This window comes from Glycine max, chromosome 4 (genome assembly GCF_000004515.6).
Source record: "Glycine max cultivar Williams 82 chromosome 4, Glycine_max_v4.0, whole genome shotgun sequence".
Classification (NCBI taxonomy): Eukaryota; Viridiplantae; Streptophyta; class Magnoliopsida; order Fabales; family Fabaceae; genus Glycine; species Glycine max.
In genome coordinates, this window is record NC_016091.4 from 8868674 (window position 1) to 8889229 (window position 20556).

General features: G+C 34.3%; 2 protein-coding genes across 2 annotated transcripts; both read right to left on the reverse strand.

Moving 5' to 3' along the window:
• Positions 1-247: 247 nt before the first annotated feature.
• Positions 248-2105, reverse strand: LOC100815936 (RING-H2 finger protein ATL38). Its single transcript, XM_003523754.5, has one exon. It carries the CDS (start codon positions 1572-1574, stop codon positions 552-554), a length of 1023 nt encoding a protein of 340 aa, XP_003523802.1. The 5' UTR covers positions 1575-2105; the 3' UTR covers positions 248-551.
• A 12224-nt stretch (positions 2106-14329) lies between these two features.
• On the reverse strand, positions 14330-14959 carry LOC113001405 (uncharacterized). The gene is made up of 2 exons (XM_026128092.1): positions 14761-14959; positions 14330-14694 (listed from the first exon to the last, which is right to left on the reverse strand). The coding sequence occupies exons 1-2, from the start codon at positions 14957-14959 to the stop codon at positions 14330-14332; spliced, it is 564 nt and encodes a 187-aa protein (XP_025983877.1).
• Between the last annotated feature and the right edge of the window lie 5597 nt (positions 14960-20556).

Consider the following 20556-nt stretch of genomic DNA (forward strand, 5'->3'; position numbering starts at 1 on the left):
TAAAATAAGAAGAACGGAATCAAATAAACTTCTATATAAATTAAAATAATTTTTTATTAATTAATTTGTAAATGTTTTCCCATTTTTTTAATATAAATTATATAAGAGAATTTTTAAAAATTAACTAAATAAAAAATCATTTTAATTTATAGAGAAACTCTTTTTTTTTCCAAGAAATACTTCTAAAAAATTTTACCAAATAGACCCTAACACAAATAAGCATATCTTCAAATCAAATCAGCAAGACTAGAAAAGAAGCAAATGTTTCATATTTTCAAATTTATTCATGTTTACAAAATCCTAGAAAAGAAGCCATTGTAATCATAAAAATTACAAAATATTACTCCAAAATTTCCAAACTCCAAAACCATACAAATAAATATTACTGCAGCATATATAAAAATTACAAAAAAAAAATAAAAATGTAACTATATACATGAGCACAAAGGCTGGTTTGGTAAATGGCAAAAGCAAAAGCCATTGTGAAACTGTGAAAGTAATGATATTATGATCATCTTTGACTTTTAGCCACCAAATAAAAAATGAAGCATCTAAACCTCACTAATATCCCTTGTCGTGGAGAATAACCGATCCGAAGACCGTTCCCCGACATCATCCTTAATCGAGCGTGGCCGAGAAAACCACCACCTCACGTGAGGACTGGTGCTGTTTCTTGTCACGTGAGGGCTGAGGCTGCTACCAAGGCTCCTTGCCCTGTAACCCCTCCTTCCACTATTCTCGCGCGTGAACGTCACGCTCACGCCGCAACTCTTGGTGCGACTCAGCATAAGCTCGTTCCGCACTTCCTCAGGCAAACGCAGCGTAAACCGTTCACAATTCTCCCCGGGTTGAACCAGCGAGTGCCCCGTCGAGTGAGACCGCGGAAACCAACTCGCGATACTAAGACCCGTTGACCATGGTCGCGGCGGTGTACGGTTCTGACTAAGCAAATCAGCACCCACGGTTTCGGGTCGGGTTGATGAGGTTAAAACGGGCTGCTCCGGATCCGGGTTTTGGATAGGAGCAGAACACCGGTCATCGGGTTTGGAAGTAAGATTGGCGCGACAGACGGGGCAAGTGGAGTGGTTTGCGAGCCACGCGTCGATGCAGTCGGAGTGGAACACGTGGCTGCAGTTGGGGATGAAACGTAGCGTTTCATCCTCCTCGAACTCGTTTAGGCACACGGCGCATTCTAGCGTGGCGCGCCCTATCTTGAGGCTCTTCACGGTGGAGTACACGAACGTCGGGAACGTTTCGATGACTTCGCGGCCGAGGCCGCGTTGCCGGCGCGAGATCAAGATGGAGAGGTCGAACCTCCCTCCCATCCTGCGCTCCGCGCACTGGCGCGTGTACACGGAGAGGAACCCTAGGATGAAGAACACCACCACCAGGATCAGCAGAACGATGGCCATGGATTTGTCGAACTTCAGCCTCGTAAAGCGGTCCTGCTGCGGCGGCGGCGTCAGCGTGTTCGGAGGCTGCGCGGTGGCCTGCGGCGGAAATTCCGTGAGGAGAAAGAAATAGAAAAGAAAAAGAAGGTCATGGTGGAAAATGGAGTGTGTGAAAGTGGTCATTAGGGTTCAGGTGTACAAGCAAAGAATTTGGATGGTTTTGGTCTTAATTAATAATAGCCACCCACCGTACATGCATACTCATTGTTTTCTTTTGACTCTGGTAATTAATATTTAATGATATGGCTGTTACAAAAAAAGCAGTAGCGTAAGGCACTGGGGCGTTTTGGATAATGGTGGCGAAGGAAAAAAAGAGGGTGGTTAAAGTATTCAACTTCTTTGGAATTGGGTCGTGCTATGATTTTATTCTACTATTTGGTTTTGGGGTTTGAAGGAGTCGCCATAGACTTTGCTTCCTGAGGTAGCTTAATTGCTTGCTTGCAGCTTCATTGGGACGGAAATTTTCCTAAAGAGGATATATAAAGCTTTTATTTTAGGTAGGTATTGAAAAAAGAATTCAAAACTTTCTTAATTATTAGTAGTACTGTTTTTGTTTTTGTGATAATTTATGTTTTTCTTGATTTGAGAATACATATTTATTTCTGTTCCTCACCGACCCCTCCCTTCCGACCAAATAAACCTCGGTCAATTGTTGTCTTAGCGTTGTGTTCTAAAATCTTCTGTTCGATTACGTCAGAAGGAAGAAAAAAAACAAATAATCCTCGAGGGATGATTTTGAGATTTTACTGGATACTGGATAGTGGATAGGAATCTATGACTTGATTTATATCGAAATTTAAAAAATTGGATTAAAATTCTTAAAAATCTATTTAGTTAAAAAAATAATGCGACTAGTTTCCAACGAAATAAAGTGCCTATTATGGGGCAGTTTCTCAAAGCATAAGTGGTCACTCTATGCACATAAACAAAGATCAAACCTGCATCGTATGATTAAAAGCCAACCAAAATTACTTGTAACTTATATCACATCTTACGTGCTAAAAACATTTTAATTTAAATAATATATATATATAATAACTTAGCATCAAAGTCACTGGATGTAAATCAAAGATTTGAAATAAATATATTAATCCATTGTATTAATTAACATATATACTATAGAATTAGAGGTAGTTAATTACGAAAAAAAATTCATTGGTTTGGTGATTTTAATAAATTATTAGTTTTTATTCCTCAATAAGACTCTGATTTCGCTTCCAAATAAATAAATAAAACAGACTCTAATTTCTCTTCCAAATAAATAAATAAGAGAATTGTGAGTGATTTCATATATTAGAGATTTTTCAAAGGTATTATATATGAGCATGTGAATACTTCAAGCTTAATTTTGGGGGAATTCTAATGAGCCACCACGGCTTTCATTGAAAAGTGAAACCTGCATACACCTACACAAATATTTTGATGTCAAAGTCAAAAAGTGTAAGAAATACATAAAATGAGTTTTGATCCATACTTGTAAACATGAAATTGAAGCAAGCAAGTTATCGACTAAAAGTAATCGAAGATTATGAGTGATAACTGGAGCTCGCCCTCCTTATCTAGTGTGTCCAAATCTCCATCAAGCAATTCAACACTCTGAATTTTGTAAGAAAAAACGGTTTCTTCATTGAGGTTTCCATTGAAAACACACTAACATTTGAATATGGACACCCGTCAACCAAAGGAATATCTCAATATCTCATAGCAAATTCCAAATAAATTAATCGGTAGAAGTACGTAAGGAAAGTACATATTATTATAGTCTTATATGCGTCTTACACTCGTTTCTCTCGTATTCTCAATGTTCTCATAGTCAAGCCACCAAATAAAAGTAAGCATTCTAGCTAAGATAGTTAAAGTTTTCATTAAATTTAAAACCTAATTTTTAAAAGGTTAATCAGTAGTAGTGTCATCTTCATATATAAAAATTCAATTATTTATATAAAGAATTATATAATTTTGTAATTTATTAATCCATTAATTCTTATATATTAAATTAATTTGAGTACACTCGTTGCTAAAAGTGAAACTCTTTCTTAATCTACCTTTGTCAATGTCTCATATAACTTACCTTAATTATATGTCATTTAATTTGTATTTTGAAAAATACTATTTCTTAAATTTAATTAATCCGTTGTCAGTACTAAAAACCAAAAAACTATGGAAAACTGGAATTGGAAGAAAGAAATGAAATACAGTGCTAAAATAAAATAATAAACCCAACTTTAGCAGTCCAAGCCCAATAGTATTAATCGAACTACTTCATGAAGCCCAGTATAGTGAATCAGACGCAGAGCCCAAATAAGTGTGATATTATTAGGAGAGTTACTATTGGCCTCATGATAATTATTCCTAGCCCCTTCAAAGGGGTTGATACTTTTTTATTTCAAAAACACCCTTCCCATGGAATCACGATTTTGCTACACAAAACACACAACGGAATCATGATTCCGTTACGCACCAATTTTCACACCCTTATTCTCAACGGAATCACAATTCCATTGTATTCATATACAATGGAATTACGTTTCCATTTTTTGAGCCTTAAACATAACAAATAAATCATGATTTCTGTTATTATATTTTGCGGCATCCCCCTTAACACAATGATATCATGATTCAATTGTGGATAATTTTTTTATCATATTGGAATTGTGATTCTATTATAATAAAAAAAATTATCCACAACAGAATCGTGATTCCATTGGGATAAAAAAAGAGAAGAAAAACACATTTGTGTGAAGCTTAAATGTGTCTTTTTATTGAATACTGCAACACTGCATTTATTGTCCATTTATTGGCTGAGACTGCTTTTTTTCTGAGATGTATTGATTGAACACCACTTTTTCCAATACACAATTACTAAACAATAATCATTTTTCTTGATATGCATACCAACCGTATTAAATATAGACACAATTTAAACCATTTATGTTTTTGGTGCTATCTCAACTATTGATATGGTATAGGTCATGAGAGAACAATAGATCATCTAATATAAACATTAGTAGAGATTTGATGCAACTCAACATCTTTACTTGATATTCATTATATTGCTTAAAACATGGAGAGTGTATCTGTTCTTGTGTATTGCAATGATGACATAATTTTATCATCTGAAGGGATATTGTGTGAATGTCCTAGTGGTCCTCAAGTCATCACAATAAGTGATCACATGTCGCTAGATGTCTTAAGGAATACAATTATTGACGCCATCGGATGTTACAAAGTTTTAGTTGATTTTTTTTACCGTCAACCAATTTACGTCAATGATGGTTGTGTTGAATAAGAGTTTATGAAGCTTAAACCCGACAATGATATAGGAAAAATGTTTTTCATCTTTTCGGACTTTAGTAGCAAAGGTCTAGCAAGCTTTGCATGGGATCTGAAGCCATCTAGAATCGATCCTACAAGAAAAAATTCAATTAGTAAATATTTTTTAAGTGACAATTCAGGAAAGAAGATTAACAAAATCCATTTTGATTTATCTGGCAAGAGTAGTTTCTCACCTAGTACATACTCTGTCAGTAGCTGCCCAAGGGGTAGATGTACAGGAGGATGTGGTGGCTCTCCCTCCTTTGGCGGAATGACATATGGGTAGGAAACCTGATAAAACCAAGGTAGATAGTTAGGGATACAAGCCCAAGGACCCCTAGGTGACACAAAATCTCTAGTGGAATAACATGTTGTTGCTATGGCGTCCCTAAATAATGACTGGTTTAATAGTAATAAATTAAATAGCAGAAACCATGGGAAATTTTTTTTTCCGCACGGTTATTTATTTCACGATAATTAATTTCAAAAAGAAAATTATCACTATAGAGTCCTGAGTGGCCAGTTCACAACTCTATTCGGATTCATTTCTTTCTGATCACTTATAACCTCCAAACTATTTTCTTTTTCAGAAAAAAATATCAGCCATCATTTTGGGTCGTCACGTGAGAAATAATAAGGTGCGGTCGATAAACTCTTTTCAAATAAAGTTCGTTAACATTTCTTTTTCAAATAATAAGATAAAACATAATTGTTTTCATCATCAAAAACTGTCCAGAGCAAAGGTAACAACTGTGGTGGCTTCAGCCACAATAAACATCAGGGAGCGGGTCCTCATCATCCTCTGGTAAGTCAGGGGCATCCATAGCAGGTTCAGGAGATAACTCCTCTGGGTCCTCTTCAAGATCCTCTTTAGAGGATGACACCTCTATCAATTGAGCAGGCTCAACTAGTCGATATGGAGTAGGCGTAGGTAGTATCCACTCCACAGGTTGCTGAAGTGTGCGTGCGGGTTGCTCCGGATGTACTAGCGAAGTAGCAGTGAGTCGAACTGTACCACGGAATTGGCACCTCTCATTGCCTTCAAGGGTCTCCCAAACACCCTCTAGGCACTCCATCACGACGCGATCATGGATCAACTGCGCTGCCATCGCGATCTACAAGAGATAAAAGAAAGGGGGGTAGACTCTTTCACAAGAAATCTAACTACACAGGTAACAATACAATGCGTCCCATAACGGCTACGCACTGACAAAATGTCTTTTTCAAGAGATTTCCTCTCTGGTAATCGATTACCAAAGTATGTAATCGATTACGAGTGCCCAAAAATGAATTACAACAGCTGTTGCACATTGGAACTTAAAATTTACATTGTGTAATCGATTACACATAAATGGTAATCGATTACCAGCAACATATAACATTGTGTAATCGATTACACACAAATGGTAATCGATTACCAGCAGCTACTGCACGTTCTGTTTCAATTTTTAAACCCTATAATCGATTACACAATGTCTTGTAATCGATTACCAGAGGGAATTTTTCAGATAAAAACACAAGATAGATAGCTGGCCAGCCGCCACACAAGCCTTCCTGCTTCGTGGACTTTTGTTCCTTTATTGGTTGACTGCCAGGAGCTAGCCTGCTGAGGTACGCCACAGGTTCTCACTGGCTGACTATGCCCGGGTTGGGTCGGGATTGGCCAAGCTTGGTTTTGGGCAATAGCACCCCACCTGACGTCCCCAAGGTCTCATGACCCTCGCGACATATCCTCAGGTACCACTCTATGGTCAACTAATAAAAGTTGGAAAACTGACTCTTCCACACTTTCTCACACAGGGCTTATTGGGTTATGGGGCACCCGTCATATGTGGTACTAGGTGGCGATCAGGTGATGGCGCAAAACAAATATCTCATTTCCACAAGCCCAGGCATAAGCACACCATCCCCAGTTGCCCACCTTTAAATTAAGCTCACGTACACGTACGTAGCTCTTCTCCTCGTTCCTCTCCGCATCGGGTCCCCATCAACCCCTCCAAACATTCACAATGTCAAATCAATTCAATTCTATTTGACATGAAACTACCTTGGAAAAAAATAGAGTGGAGGCAGAAATCTTTACACAAGATTCATTCGAATTCCACAGAGTTTTTCCTACCAACATACCTCAGTAAAATCCTCATCCCTGATTCGTTAACCATTGGATCGCCTTGAAAATTTAACTGGGGGTTCCTAATACAGAAATCTACGTTTTGACCGTTGGGATCTACTAAAGAATGTCTAGAACACGAGATATAGTACCTTTCCCGTGACAGCAAAAACTAGCACTGAACAACTAGTTTTTTTTCTACATAATTGGCAGATTTGCTGCATGATTGGGCAGCTTTTCTGCATAATTTTGCAGATTTTCAAAATCTAGCTTACATGCATCCAATTCCATTCAAATTGGATCCTACAAGTCCTAAACCATGTATAAATCATGTTCAAGCCAAAAACAAACTTCAAACCAAGCTAAAGCAAATTATAGGTATCCAAAACCCACCAAATTTAGTGAATTTTCAAGGTTTGAAAGGTGAAAATGAAAATTGGGTGATTTTGGGGTAAACTCTCATCTTCATCAAGTCTATAACATTGAATTAGACTTGCTCAAACTAATTTTAAGGTAAAATCTCCACCTATTCAAAATTTGACCTCTCAACACTCAATTTACATTATAAATGGCTTTTTTCTTTCACATTTGCCACTAATTTTCCTCATTTGCTCTGACCAAGCTTTCCTACAAGTCCTAATTGACATTCTAAACTAGAATCAACTCACTTTAAACTCAAATTTCCACTAACACCAAATTTGGCTTTCTAAACCTCAAAATCTCACACTTTTCCACCTACAACACTATCATTCTCACATTTAACTCTAAGCTAACTCTCCCCATCCTCTCTACCAGTTTTCTATCTACATTTTAAGCACACATATATCTCAAAACATCATTATTGAACCCTAAATCAACATGGGCAATTTTGCTTACATTAAACATGTCAAGTTTAGCATCATTACAACAATTTCCTTCACAAACAACTACCCTAAAGCAATAACCTAGTAGAACTACCCATTATAGCTCCCAAGAACCCAACACCCACAGATTTCAAGTGAGGAGAAGTCCACCCTTTCCTGAAATTGAAGGTCCCACGAGGTAGAGGTAGGCTCCTAGACTCCAAAAACAGTTTTATCTTGCAATTTGGTGTGGAAATGAAGGGGGATTTGAAGCTTGAAGAGAGACAACAATGGTGGTGAAGAAAATGAAAAAGAAACGTGGAGGAAGAAAAAGAGAGTTGTGTTGGAAGTTTTTGGAGAAAGAGAGAGAATATTTGGCTTTTAAAATGGTTTTTCTTTTCTTTTTCATTTTCTTTTTAAAAACAATTTCACATGTCATTTTTTAATAGGAGCAAAAAGGGCCCACCTTTATTTGAATTGACCACATACTCAGCCATAAAAGAAGAAAAAAATTGGACCTTTTTGGATGCTGAAATCCTGCCTCGGTTTGCATGTCGCCTCTCCGGTTCCAGTTCTTTGCGTTTCTCTGCACCCGTCGGGGCCCATTTTCAAAGGTAGGCAATATATATATCAAAATGCTCAGAATAAGACCCTGAGCGTGGTTCAGAGGTTGGTTTTGTTTAATTATAAGTTGTACGCAAAACGATAATTTTTAGACTAATTAATTGCGAATTAATCTATAACCGTCTAGTTATGGGTTACTCTTCGTTAATTAGTCTAACCCACGTATTTCTCCCCCAATGTACATACTTCTACCAAGAATATATATATATAATCATTTAAATGTAATACTTACAAAATTCCGGGTAGAAATTCCAGGATGTCACAGTTGCCACTTCGCCCACACCATATCAAAAGCCTTATACGTGAGACGCTACGGTGGATGACGTGGGATGTGTTGAACATGACCAAACTACCTCAGCACCCACTCTAGAAGATAGGACCACACGTATGTCCCTCACTTAATGAAGCCAAGTAAAAGGGTATGCTAGGGGACAACATTCATCTCGAGTTCATCCAGCTTCTCCCTAATCGGATGAGTCTGCCCAGTGCCTTGTGTTGGCTTCCATATGTTGGCTACTAGGTCATCCAAAGCACCAGTCTTAGGCTCGAAATAGACAACAGTGGACAAATGCACAAACACCCAAGACTATAAAAAACATTATCAAAAAAATTAGTTACAATAATAAAGAAAATAAAAATACAAATAATCACAATTAAACAATTATTTGCTAACCATGACTAACGTCATGTAACCTCTAACTTGCTTGCTGGTGTATTAGCTCGCATAGGAGAGATGGTTGTATAGGTACGCCAGTGCAGTGAATCCCCAAGTGTATTGGTGGCAGTCATCTAGGTTATTGAGGTAAAAGAGGTAGATGATGTGGACGTGAGTCGAGGATTGGTCGTCAAATACCGTAATGTCGACCAAGTGCAAAAGATAAGTTGTGGTAGCCCACATGTACGATCTTGACTGGACGTACAGGTGATATAGGTTTGTTAGTCATGTCAACCTAACCCTGGCACCTACGGTGGTCGCCACTATAGCCCCTTCCTCTATCGGAATGCCAAGGCAAGTCATGAGCATAATTTTACTGCCTCTTTACTGAAGGTTTAGGGGACATGATTAATGGGTCTTCCTATCACAAGTAGGGGCAAGAGACATGACACATCATTCAAAGTGATGGTCATCTCTTCAACAAGCAGGTGGAAGGACGAGGTTTTCTGTTGCCACCTCTCCACAAGGACATTCATGAAGCCCTTGTTTGCAATAGTGTACCGTGTCGTAATTGCAACACATAAGCCCTCATCATCGGCTCAATAGGAAGTGGTAAGATCTGGCCACCGTGGCTAACGAGCTTCATCTTTGGTCGTGGATGTTGAATCCATACATGATCAACACAATGGTTCCTATAAGATTGGATCAATGACAAATCAATTGGACCTCCTCCAAATGGAGGTCCAATGATCCTGTCAGATAGGCGTGCCTCTGCCTGTGGCTCTGTGTTTGGCTTTGGCTCTGTCGACGGATGTCATCGGCCGCATGCTGATGCAGTTAGCCTTCAATGCCTCTCTCTAGAATCATCCCCTTCATGTGAGGGGCCCTGGCCTTCATGAGAGAGATCACGTCGAGCCACTATGAAGCATGTTTGGTTCGAGCCATATGAAATTATAGGAAAAATAGTTAAACTATTAATAAAAAATAACAAAAAGTAAAATAATAAATTAATTATTGAAAATAATAACAAAATAAAAAAAACTTATATAACCAAAACGGAATCATGATCCGGTTATGGGTTTTCCCAAAAATCACAACAGAATCACTTTTGTCGGAACACATAACGAGATTGAGATTCCGTTGTGAGTTTTGCCAAAACACACAACGGAATCATGATTTCGTTTGTGGTATTCAAAACCAAAATAAAGTAACGGAATTGTGATTCCATTGTAGAGAAATCTACAATGAAATCCTGATTTCATTGAATACAAACCCCCCCAAAATATATCAAAATCAGAGGAGGAAGGGAAAGAGGGAAGAGAGAAGGATGAGAAAATTTTAAAATTGGGGATAGAAGGATAATTTCAAGGAAAAATAGAGACCAATAACAATTTGTGTAGAACCAATAATATATTGTTATTATCATATAATGAAAAAACAAAACTCAATATTAAATTAATCCAACCAACCAAAATTATTATTGGCTCCAAGAGGTCCAGTTCAGTGAATCACATAGACCAAATGAAAGTGTGAGATTATCATATAACAATAACAATAATATGAAACATCCATTTTGAGAAGATAAAAAAATGGAAAAAAAAAACTTATTGAAGAAAATGTTCTTAAATGATATTTTGTCCTTTTTTTCAATCAGTATCATTAACTAGTAATGTTGATTGTATTATTATTGATTATAATATTGTACAATGTAGTATGAAATTTAAAACATCTTATTGTCTAGTGTCTAGGAAATTAATAAAATTTCACTTAAATTTTGTATCTAAATCTTTTTTGGTATAGCGATACCTATAATTTTAAAGGAAGAATCATTGCCCATCAAAACATGACCCTTGGACTGAGTTTTAATTGGTATTTGGACTCAGTTTCATTTATTGAAAAGAAGTCCTGATTAGGACACATACGTAACTTACAACCAGAGTAAAAAATCCAATCCTCGCTTGGATTGTTATCATTGTAAGAAACTATAAAATGTTCTTTATCGCTGCAAATATCTTTTGCGACATTGACTTGTCCAGCGATTCAAGGTTGTTTACCTTTATGATTAACAATTGTCTTATTCTTGTTTCGCAACTTGTAAAAGACAACTATAACTCTTTCTGTTACAATACATGCAAATTTATCCTGTACTGATATATAAGCCAAAATATATAATCTCACACACATTAAGAGAGTGAGTTCAATTCACTTAATTATATTGATTTCACATAAAAACTAAATTACACTTTCTAAACTACCCTTAATAATATTTATTGGAAATAGTAGCCAGATTTATTTATCTTGTTGGCTATTTGTTCACCTAGCCAGGGACGTGCGTAATATATATATATATATATATATATATATATATATATAAGTAAAAGAAGATTTTATTCTACGAATTGTTGTGACGTGGCATTTTTATATTTATTCTTTTCAAATAATTTAATTATATTTATTCTATTTTTTAAAAGTTTATATAGTAGATCTTTTTTTGACAGAATTTTCTATGCTAAATATAAATATAAAAATCGTGTAAATTGATATAATATATTTTTAGTTGATTAAAGTTGTGCTTTATCTTTTATTTTATATTATAGGCCTCTAAAAAAATATGATATTTTATAGGATTATGACTTGAAAATTAGTAATTTTTTATTTTGTAAATTTAATTTTGTTTTTTTTAATAGATAAACCTAGATGCACATTCTTATTTATCCCTTATTGTTTGTTTCAGTCACATTAATAAATTTAGTTTAAAAATTTAAGTTAAAAAAATTATATAGTAATATATAATAAAAATTATTTTAACGTATTGTGTTAAAATAAAAGATTAATACCAAATATAAATATACCATTAAACACTAGTTTTCATACTAATCATAATTTATTGAATTTTGGTTGATATTTTGAACATTTGATTGTTATAATTAGACATATTTCACTGCATTAATAGTGTTTAATTGATAATTAAAAGATTTATCAAATAAATTTAAATTCAAATTTTTTTTTTGAAATAACAGAGTATATATTTATCTCAAGAATTCAATGAAGTACAAAGCGATCGCAAACGATCCAGCTCACTAAACCGACAAAACAGACTTATACTAACATTGTTGCTATATGAGCCCTATACTTGGGATAATGCCACCCTCTATGCACTATTGTATCCATGATACTTTGAGCTATACTCGTATTTACATTATCATTTTCAAAAACAACTCTATTTCTATAGATCCATATACCATAAACAACCTCTGAAAAAGCTAATTTCAGAATCCCCCTTTTCCAACCTTTTCCTTTCGTATACTGCATAACCCATCTCACTTCATCCCTCCACATTTGAGGTGTGTGATCAATATCCATCCATTTGAGGACCTCCAGCCAAATAGCTTTTGTGACTCTACAGCTAAACATCAAGTGATCCAAGTCCTCATCTTGTTCTTTACAAAGGCTGCACAAACTACATTGAATCATATTCATGTTTTTCAATCTAGTCTTCGTGGCCAACCGATTCTGACAAGAAAGCCACAAAGTGACATTGGCTCTTGGTCTAGCTCTATTATATCTCAACAACCTAAACCAATCAGCCCTGTTATGATCCTCCACCAATTCCATATAAACTTGCTTCATCGAGAATTTCCTTTTACGCAACATTTCAATCCAAACCAACTGCAAATTGTTAACTTTAGGCCTCTGTTTCATAATACTCTTTAGTATCCATGTGCTATTTCTTTTAATAGTTGCACTCATGACATTGTCCCCCTTTAAGAAATAAGCATGGATCCACTTTACCCAAAGATTATCTTCCTTAGAACAGATATTCCATAAACATATAAGCATAGCCGTTACATTCTACAGCTCAAGATTAATCAAATTTAGTCCACCACATCTAGCAGGTTTACAAACCTGTTTCCAAGCCACAAGACTCTTCCTCTTCACCTCTACACTACCAGACCAAATAAACGATCGACAAATACTATCAATTTTCTGAATAACCTTTTTTGGTATAGGAAACACACTCATCCAATACTGAGCTATAGCAGTGATAATACTCCTCACAAGCTTAATTCGACCTGCAATGCTTAACAACTTAGAGGACCAATGTCTGATTCTCCCCACTATCTTCTCCACAAGAGGCAGGTAATGATGGACATTGAGTTTCTTGCAAGACAAAGGAACCCCCAAATATCGGACAGGCAGAGTTCCCTCTTCAAACCTTGTGATCTTCTTTATAACTTGTATGATGTCACAATTCAAGCCACCACAAAACACCTTACACTTTGTTGGATTAATCTGTAGTCCTGTAGACTTAGAAAAGAAACTGAAAGCCTTTAGAATCATCTCTATAGACTTCTCATCACCTCTACAAAGAAGAAGAACATCATCTGCAAAGGGCAAATGAGTAATCCTCAATCGCTCACATTGGCTGTGATTATTAAAGTTAGGATCTCTTTGCATTTTGACCATAATCCTATTCAAATACTCCATCATTAGGACAAACAGCAAAGGGGAAATAGGGTCCCCTTGCCTAATGCCTCTTTTAGTCTCTAGCACATTAGACAACTCTCCATTAATGTTGAACCTGTAATTCACAATAGTAATGACTTTCATGACCCACCCAATAAACTTCTTAGGCAAACCAAATTCAGTAAGAACCCCCTCCAAGGCACCCCAGTCAACCATATCATAAGCTTTTTGGAGGTCTATTTGCATCATACACCTAGGGGTCCCACCCTTTCTGGTATACCCCTTCATCAACTCAGTTGCAAGGAGAATATGATTGTGAATGACTTGACCGGGTACAAAAGTTGCTTGGCTAGTATGAACAATATCCTGTATCACTATCCCTAGCCTCCTAGTCAAAAAATTTTAGATCACTTTATAAAAAGTAGAGCAAACTGCAATAGGCCTGTAATCCTTGACAGTCTTAGCAGTAATAGATTTAGGAATGAGAGTCACAAGAGTAGTATTAAAATCCTTTAATAAAGATCCTTTCTCGAAAAATTCATTCACTGCAGCAATAAAATCTTTCTTTACTATATGCCAGCTATTTTTGAAAAATTTTGCCCCATAACCATCTATACCAGGTGCTTTCAAATCACCAATTCCCTGCAAAGCTTTAACAATTTCAGCTTCTGTAACTGTTGCAGTAAGAAAAACTCCTTGGTCAAAAGTAATTTGCTTACCATCCCTCATAGCTTGGATATCAATCTGCCTCAAATTACTAGCAGTACATCCCATTAACTTTCCATAAAACTCCATCACTTCATTATGGATGTCACTTTGCTTAGTAAGAATAGTCCCATCACCTTTCTGTAGAATACTCATACTTCTATTCTGATGCTTGGACTTGATGATAGAATGAAAAAAAAGCATTGTTTTCATCTCCCATTCTAAGCCAATCCACCTTAGCTCTTTGTCTTAACATACTATCCTCCATTTCATTCCAATTAATCACCCTATCAGTACACCTTTTCACAGTATCAATCAAGTTGCCATCCATCCTATTATGAGTGGTAGCATTTTGGGCTAATTCTAAATCTCTTCTGGCTTTAACCAATTCATGTTTGGTATTGGTCATGCTCTTGCCAAGTTGAACCAATTCAGGCTTAAGTCTTTGGAGTTTCTGCCACAAAACATGCATAGGAGTACCTCTTATAGGCCTATTCCAACTATTCTGAACCACTTCCTCATAGCCTAACATATTAACCATACAATTATAAAACTTGAATCTTCTGGTTTTATTCTTGGGCTGTATCTTACCTTCCACACATAACAGAGCATGATCTGAAATGCTAGGAGGCAGAATTTTCAGGTGGTAATCCAAATGGTCTTGAAACCATTTCACATTCCCCAACACTCTATCAATCCTAGAGTAGATAGTTCCCACATTTTGTTTATTACTCCAAGTAAAATAATCTCCTATACTATCCATTTCACTCAAGCCAACAACATTCATCATCTCTTGTAAGTCAATATACTCATTTTTAGTAACCAACCTGCCACCAATTCTATCATTAGCACTAGCCACATTATTAAAATCCTCAATAACACACCATGGACCCTGAATAGTACTATGCAAATGCTCCAGGTCTTTCCATAACACTCTTTTGTGTTCTAATTGGTTTTGAGCATATATTGCAGTCAGCCATTATTTGAACTTTCCCATATTATCATAAATGCCACAATGAATAAATTGATCTGTGTTACTAATTTTCTGCACAGTCAACTTCATATCATCCCAAGACACCCAAATTCTGCCATTAGCATTAGACTGATAGTTATCAATATAGATGTTATGAAAATTAAGCTTTTCTCTTGTGCTACTAGCCTTAGTCTCCTTAACTCTAGTTTCTAGTAATATCATAATATCAGGCTTTAAATTGGAGAGACAGGAGCTAATCTCTCGAAGCTTACCTGATTTATTTAACCCCCTGACATTCCATGAGATTATCATGGACCCCTATCAGGGGCCACTATAGAGTCATTCAAAACCCTTAGTGCCTCAAACCCATTCATACAATTAACATCAGAAGTAGATTCAGTATAAATCTTACTCTTACCTCTGTCTCTAGTTGGCTTGCTAACCCTTGTCCAAGTGTCTCCTTTGTCCTCCTCATTTATCTTCAATTGGCCTTCTTTTGGAGTCACAGCAGCATTAGTCACCCCTGTTTCATTTATGACTTCATGTCTAGTATGAATATCTGATGGTGCAGTAGCATTAGCCACCACTGTTTCATCAAATGGTTTTGTCTTAGGCTTCCATTGCTTCTCCTTTTGAATACCACTCTTTTTGCATTGATGACCCAATTTATGGCATTTCTCACAATATAATGGTCTCCACTCATACTCTACACCCTGTGTTATCTTTCTACCTTCACAGTCTTTGTTGGTAACTTCTTTCACCAGGGTCTTTGTAATGTCAACTTCTACAAGAATATGAGCATAAGACACTTGAATTTTACTAGCAATGCACTCATCTGTTACCAAGGGCACACCTATGGCACTTCCAATCTTATTCAAACTCTTAACTCCCCACAAATGTAATGGTAGCTTCGGCAACTTGACCCAAAGAGGTAGTGTTCGCAGCATGTCTCTTTGCAAGTTGAAGTCTGGCTTCCACTCCTTCAGCAACAATGGCACATTTCTTATTGTGTATGGGCCCTTCATCAAAACAACATCCATGTCATCATGTGAATTGAATCGCAGGATGAAATATCCATCGTCATGGTAATACATTTCTGGGAGTTTAACAAAATTCCACATCTTCACCATGTAGCTTTTCACAGCATTCATACTAAGATCTTCACCCAAAGCATACAAAATTAGCGTCGTCTCCCAAAACTTCATCTCAGTGGCTATATCATCTTCTTCAATCTCAATCTCCACTTCGCCATTAACCACATTAGGAGCAACATACTCCATATATAACCCTTTTGAAGGGTTGCGGTTGTCGCTAACAGCATCCACCCATAGCTTTGGAGGATCCATAGGTTTGATTTCAGCTTTTGGTGATATAGGACGATTATCAATTGATTCTAGGGTTTCTGCATCTTCGACTTCTACATCTCTTTCCTCCTCAGAATCTTCAGCATTCACATGCAGATCTTCAGTAATTCCAGCATCTGATCGAACCAGAGTTTCCTTCACTGATGATTCCAGTGGTGGAAGATGAGTTACCGGCGACTGAGGCACCAAGTGTGGCCGCCCTCGCCCCCGTTTCGCTCTCGCCCCCATGTCAGCTGATTTTTAATGTTTTTTAAAATATAATTCAAAATTTATTTATAAAAGACATACTACCATTTTTTAGGTAATTAAATCAAACAACTTTTTTTTTTTATCATTCTACTTGTAATTTTTTCTCCTTTTTTTTATTGTTCAGTTTTAATTACTTTCCACCAAAATTATCTAAAGAAAATTTGACAGAATTATATAAACAATTAAGAAAACTACCATATATTTGGTTTAATTGAATTGTTAAATCTTATATGAATTTTTATACAAGACTTTTAATTAATTTATCTAGAATATTTTTTATAATTACAATAATGTATGCATGTGATCAAAATAATAAAAAAATGTTATTTATTAAATGTGATATATTTAAAACGTTAAAATTGTGCAACTTATTATAAGTGTAAAATGTAAAAACATGTGTTTAAATCATAATAAATATATTTAATTAACAAGACACAAAATTCTATTGTAATTAAATAAATTCACACAATTTTTGTTATTCCAAATCAAACGGGAAAACAATCAAAACTAAAACAATGAACTAAATCATTTTTTTTTAAAGAAAGTCAAAAGGTATCATACATCACTGAAGTAAAAAGAATTTTAACTAGACAACATTTTAAATAATAATAATTTTCTAAAGTATGTGTATATAAATAGATATTTTAATATTTATTGACATATTTACTAATATATATTTATTAAAATTTAAATTAAATAATTAGTCATATATTCAAAATTCAAATAATAAAAAAATTACTCTTACTTATAAATTATAAAATGTAAATTTAATATATCTTCATATAAGACAGGAGGAATTAAACTAGAATAACATATTTATGTTTTTTTTATAAAAAAAAAAGGTTAATGATTATTTACGGTTCCAGAATATTTGAATTTTTTAAATCCAAGTTGAAATGAATAAGTTGCATTCAATCTCCATCACAGACGAAAGTCCAAAAAGGCTCCACAAATTGATGAAACCGTTCAATCATGTTGCGGCAAAAATACTAAATGTGATTTTTTTTTACAAATTATTTACCTAAATGGGTCTATTTTGAAATTATTTATTCTGTGAGTCTGTATTTTTATTACAAAACGTCTCCCTGAAGGACGCGTTCCCTGTAAGGCTGACACGTGACAAACTTGCGCGACGGGTTGTGTTGTTCATTTAATATTTTTTTATATTTTTTTTATTTAATATATTTTTATATTATTTTATTTATTTTTTATATTTTATTTAATAGTTTCTATATTAAATAAATTCTTATGTATGATTTTAAAGTCATAAATAATTTTTTATATTGTTTTTATTTACTATATTTTTTATATTTTATATAATATTTATATATTAAATAAATCATTAATATTAGAAAAAAATAAAGAAAATATTAAATAAAATATAAAATATAAAAAAGTAAAAAATATTAAATAAAATAATATACAAAAATATAAAAAATATTTAATAAAATAATAAAAAAATATTATTTTAAATAAAATTATTTATGACTTTAAACTCTAAAGTTGAATTTTAAAAAAATATAACTTTTTTATGATTTTAGTAAAAAAAAATAAAAATTATAAAATGATTTATTACTATAAATGTAGATGAAAATATCTTACACATATTTTTTTTGGCTATTTATTTATAATTTACCCCATTTGTTAATTTAGAAGAAAAAAAATATCCTAAAAGATCGTTTGGCCGTTCTTGTCGAGAGTAGAAAAAATTATAATAGCTTGAATGTTCAGTCAAATTGGTGACGTGTTTCAACCCAAATTTCCCTCAACTATAATCCCACTCCTACTAGCTTGAATGTTTTTATATTATTTTATTTAATATTTTTACTTTTTTATACTTTATATTTTATTTAATATTTTCTTTATTTTTTTCTAATATTAAGGATTTATTTAATATATAAATATTAAATAAAATATAAAAAAATTATTTATGACTTTAAAATCATACTAATGTTAATAATTTATTTAATATAGAAACTATTAAATAAAATATAAAAAATAAATAAAATAATATAAAAATGTATTAAATAAAAATAATATATAAAATACAAAAAAATATTAAATAAAGTGTGACCCAACTGGGTCGCGCCTGGGTCCCCAGCACGATCTGTCGCACCTGGGTCCCCAGCACGACCCGTCGTGTCTGTATGTAGGGCGCGTCCCGTCGCGCCTGTACGCAGGGCGCGTCTCAAGTCTGCCACATGTCAGTTTTACGGGAAACGCGCTCTTCGGGGAGACGCTTTGTAACAAAAAAATAGATTCACGGAGTAAATAATTTCAAAGCAGATCCATTTAGATAAATAATTTATAAAATAAACCCCATTTAGTATTTTTGCCATCATGTTTCAGTTATTATTTATTGTTTGGGCCCTATTTTGTATCTATCATCTTGCAGTTTCGGAACCAATTTTAATTGAACTTTATTTAACTCAAAATTTAAAAGTTAATTGTATTTGGTCAGAGAATGTCTTGCTATACATGCAAAGTGAGAAGTGACGTTTCCATTATGGCATTTATACTTTATCTCTTTGACTATCTTACTGCCATGGTGCATAAAGACAAATCTGTCTTGCTTGGATGCCGCAATGTATAACCATCCAAAAACTTAAATTTCAAATAATCGACTAACTGTCAATTATTTGTTTAAAATTTAGTTTTTCTTTTAAATAATTATGGACTTAAATAAGCTTTTAATCCTTATAAAATAAAGTGTTTTTTTAAGAAGAAAAATACGTAGCCTATAGCCCAAATACACCTATTTAGTGGAAGAAAATTAATTGAGTGTGAGATAAAATTAAGTCCTAAATACTCATAAAAAATATTTTAAAAAAAGAAGAAGAAAAAGACGTGGCCTATATAGCGTCGTGAATCTGCTTTTAACTTTAAGAAGTTTCAATGATATATGATTTAACTATAAGACATTCATCAAGTGTTTTTTTAAAATAAAACAAATTAAATAAGAACATAAATTTTTATTAGAGAATTAATTGCTAATAAAGTAGTAACACGTTTTTTATCATGTTAATGATACCAAATAGTCTCACTGAAAATTATGGGAAAACCATATAAAATTTTAAATATTATTTATTTTATATTTAAGATCAAGATTCAAACCTTAAAACATTTGATTAAGAAATATAAATTATTAGTATTTGTGTCAATCGTTTTACTGCATACATGTGTTATTATAGTATAATCTACTGTGCTTCTTGTAAAATATATATTCTTACGTAAAATTTAAAAATCATGAGTAAGTGAAAACTGGTGGTTGCTATGAAGTATGAAAGATGAGAAATTTACAAAATTGACCATATGATAATGAGGGCTAAGAAACAAGAATCTAGAAGTGGCAACTTGAGGCAGTAGTAAAATAAAGTTGGTGGCTGGAAATGGTTTCAGGTTGGCGGTGATGGCATATATATATAGGGCATAGGTTAGGGTTAGGATCAGGAGAATCTGTGCAGTGCAGCAAACACCAGCATGTAAAACAATACGCTGGTTCCCAGAGGTACTATACCCTACAAGGGCTTGGTTTCTTAAACTAGTCAACAAGCCAGAAAGCCAACAGGGGTTTTAGCCCATTAATCAAAACCATATTTCTGACCAAATCACTTTGCTTAACATAATATATTACATAAATTGGTGTAAATTATTTGTTCCTTGTGCCCTTATGTCGCGGTTTCAGTTGCTGGTAGTAGCGTGTTTCGTGGCTCAAGCACATGCAATTAAGCAACTGAGACATGTTGAATTTTTAATTACACACCAATTTGGATTATCTTCTTGTTTCCATTAGCCAGTGAC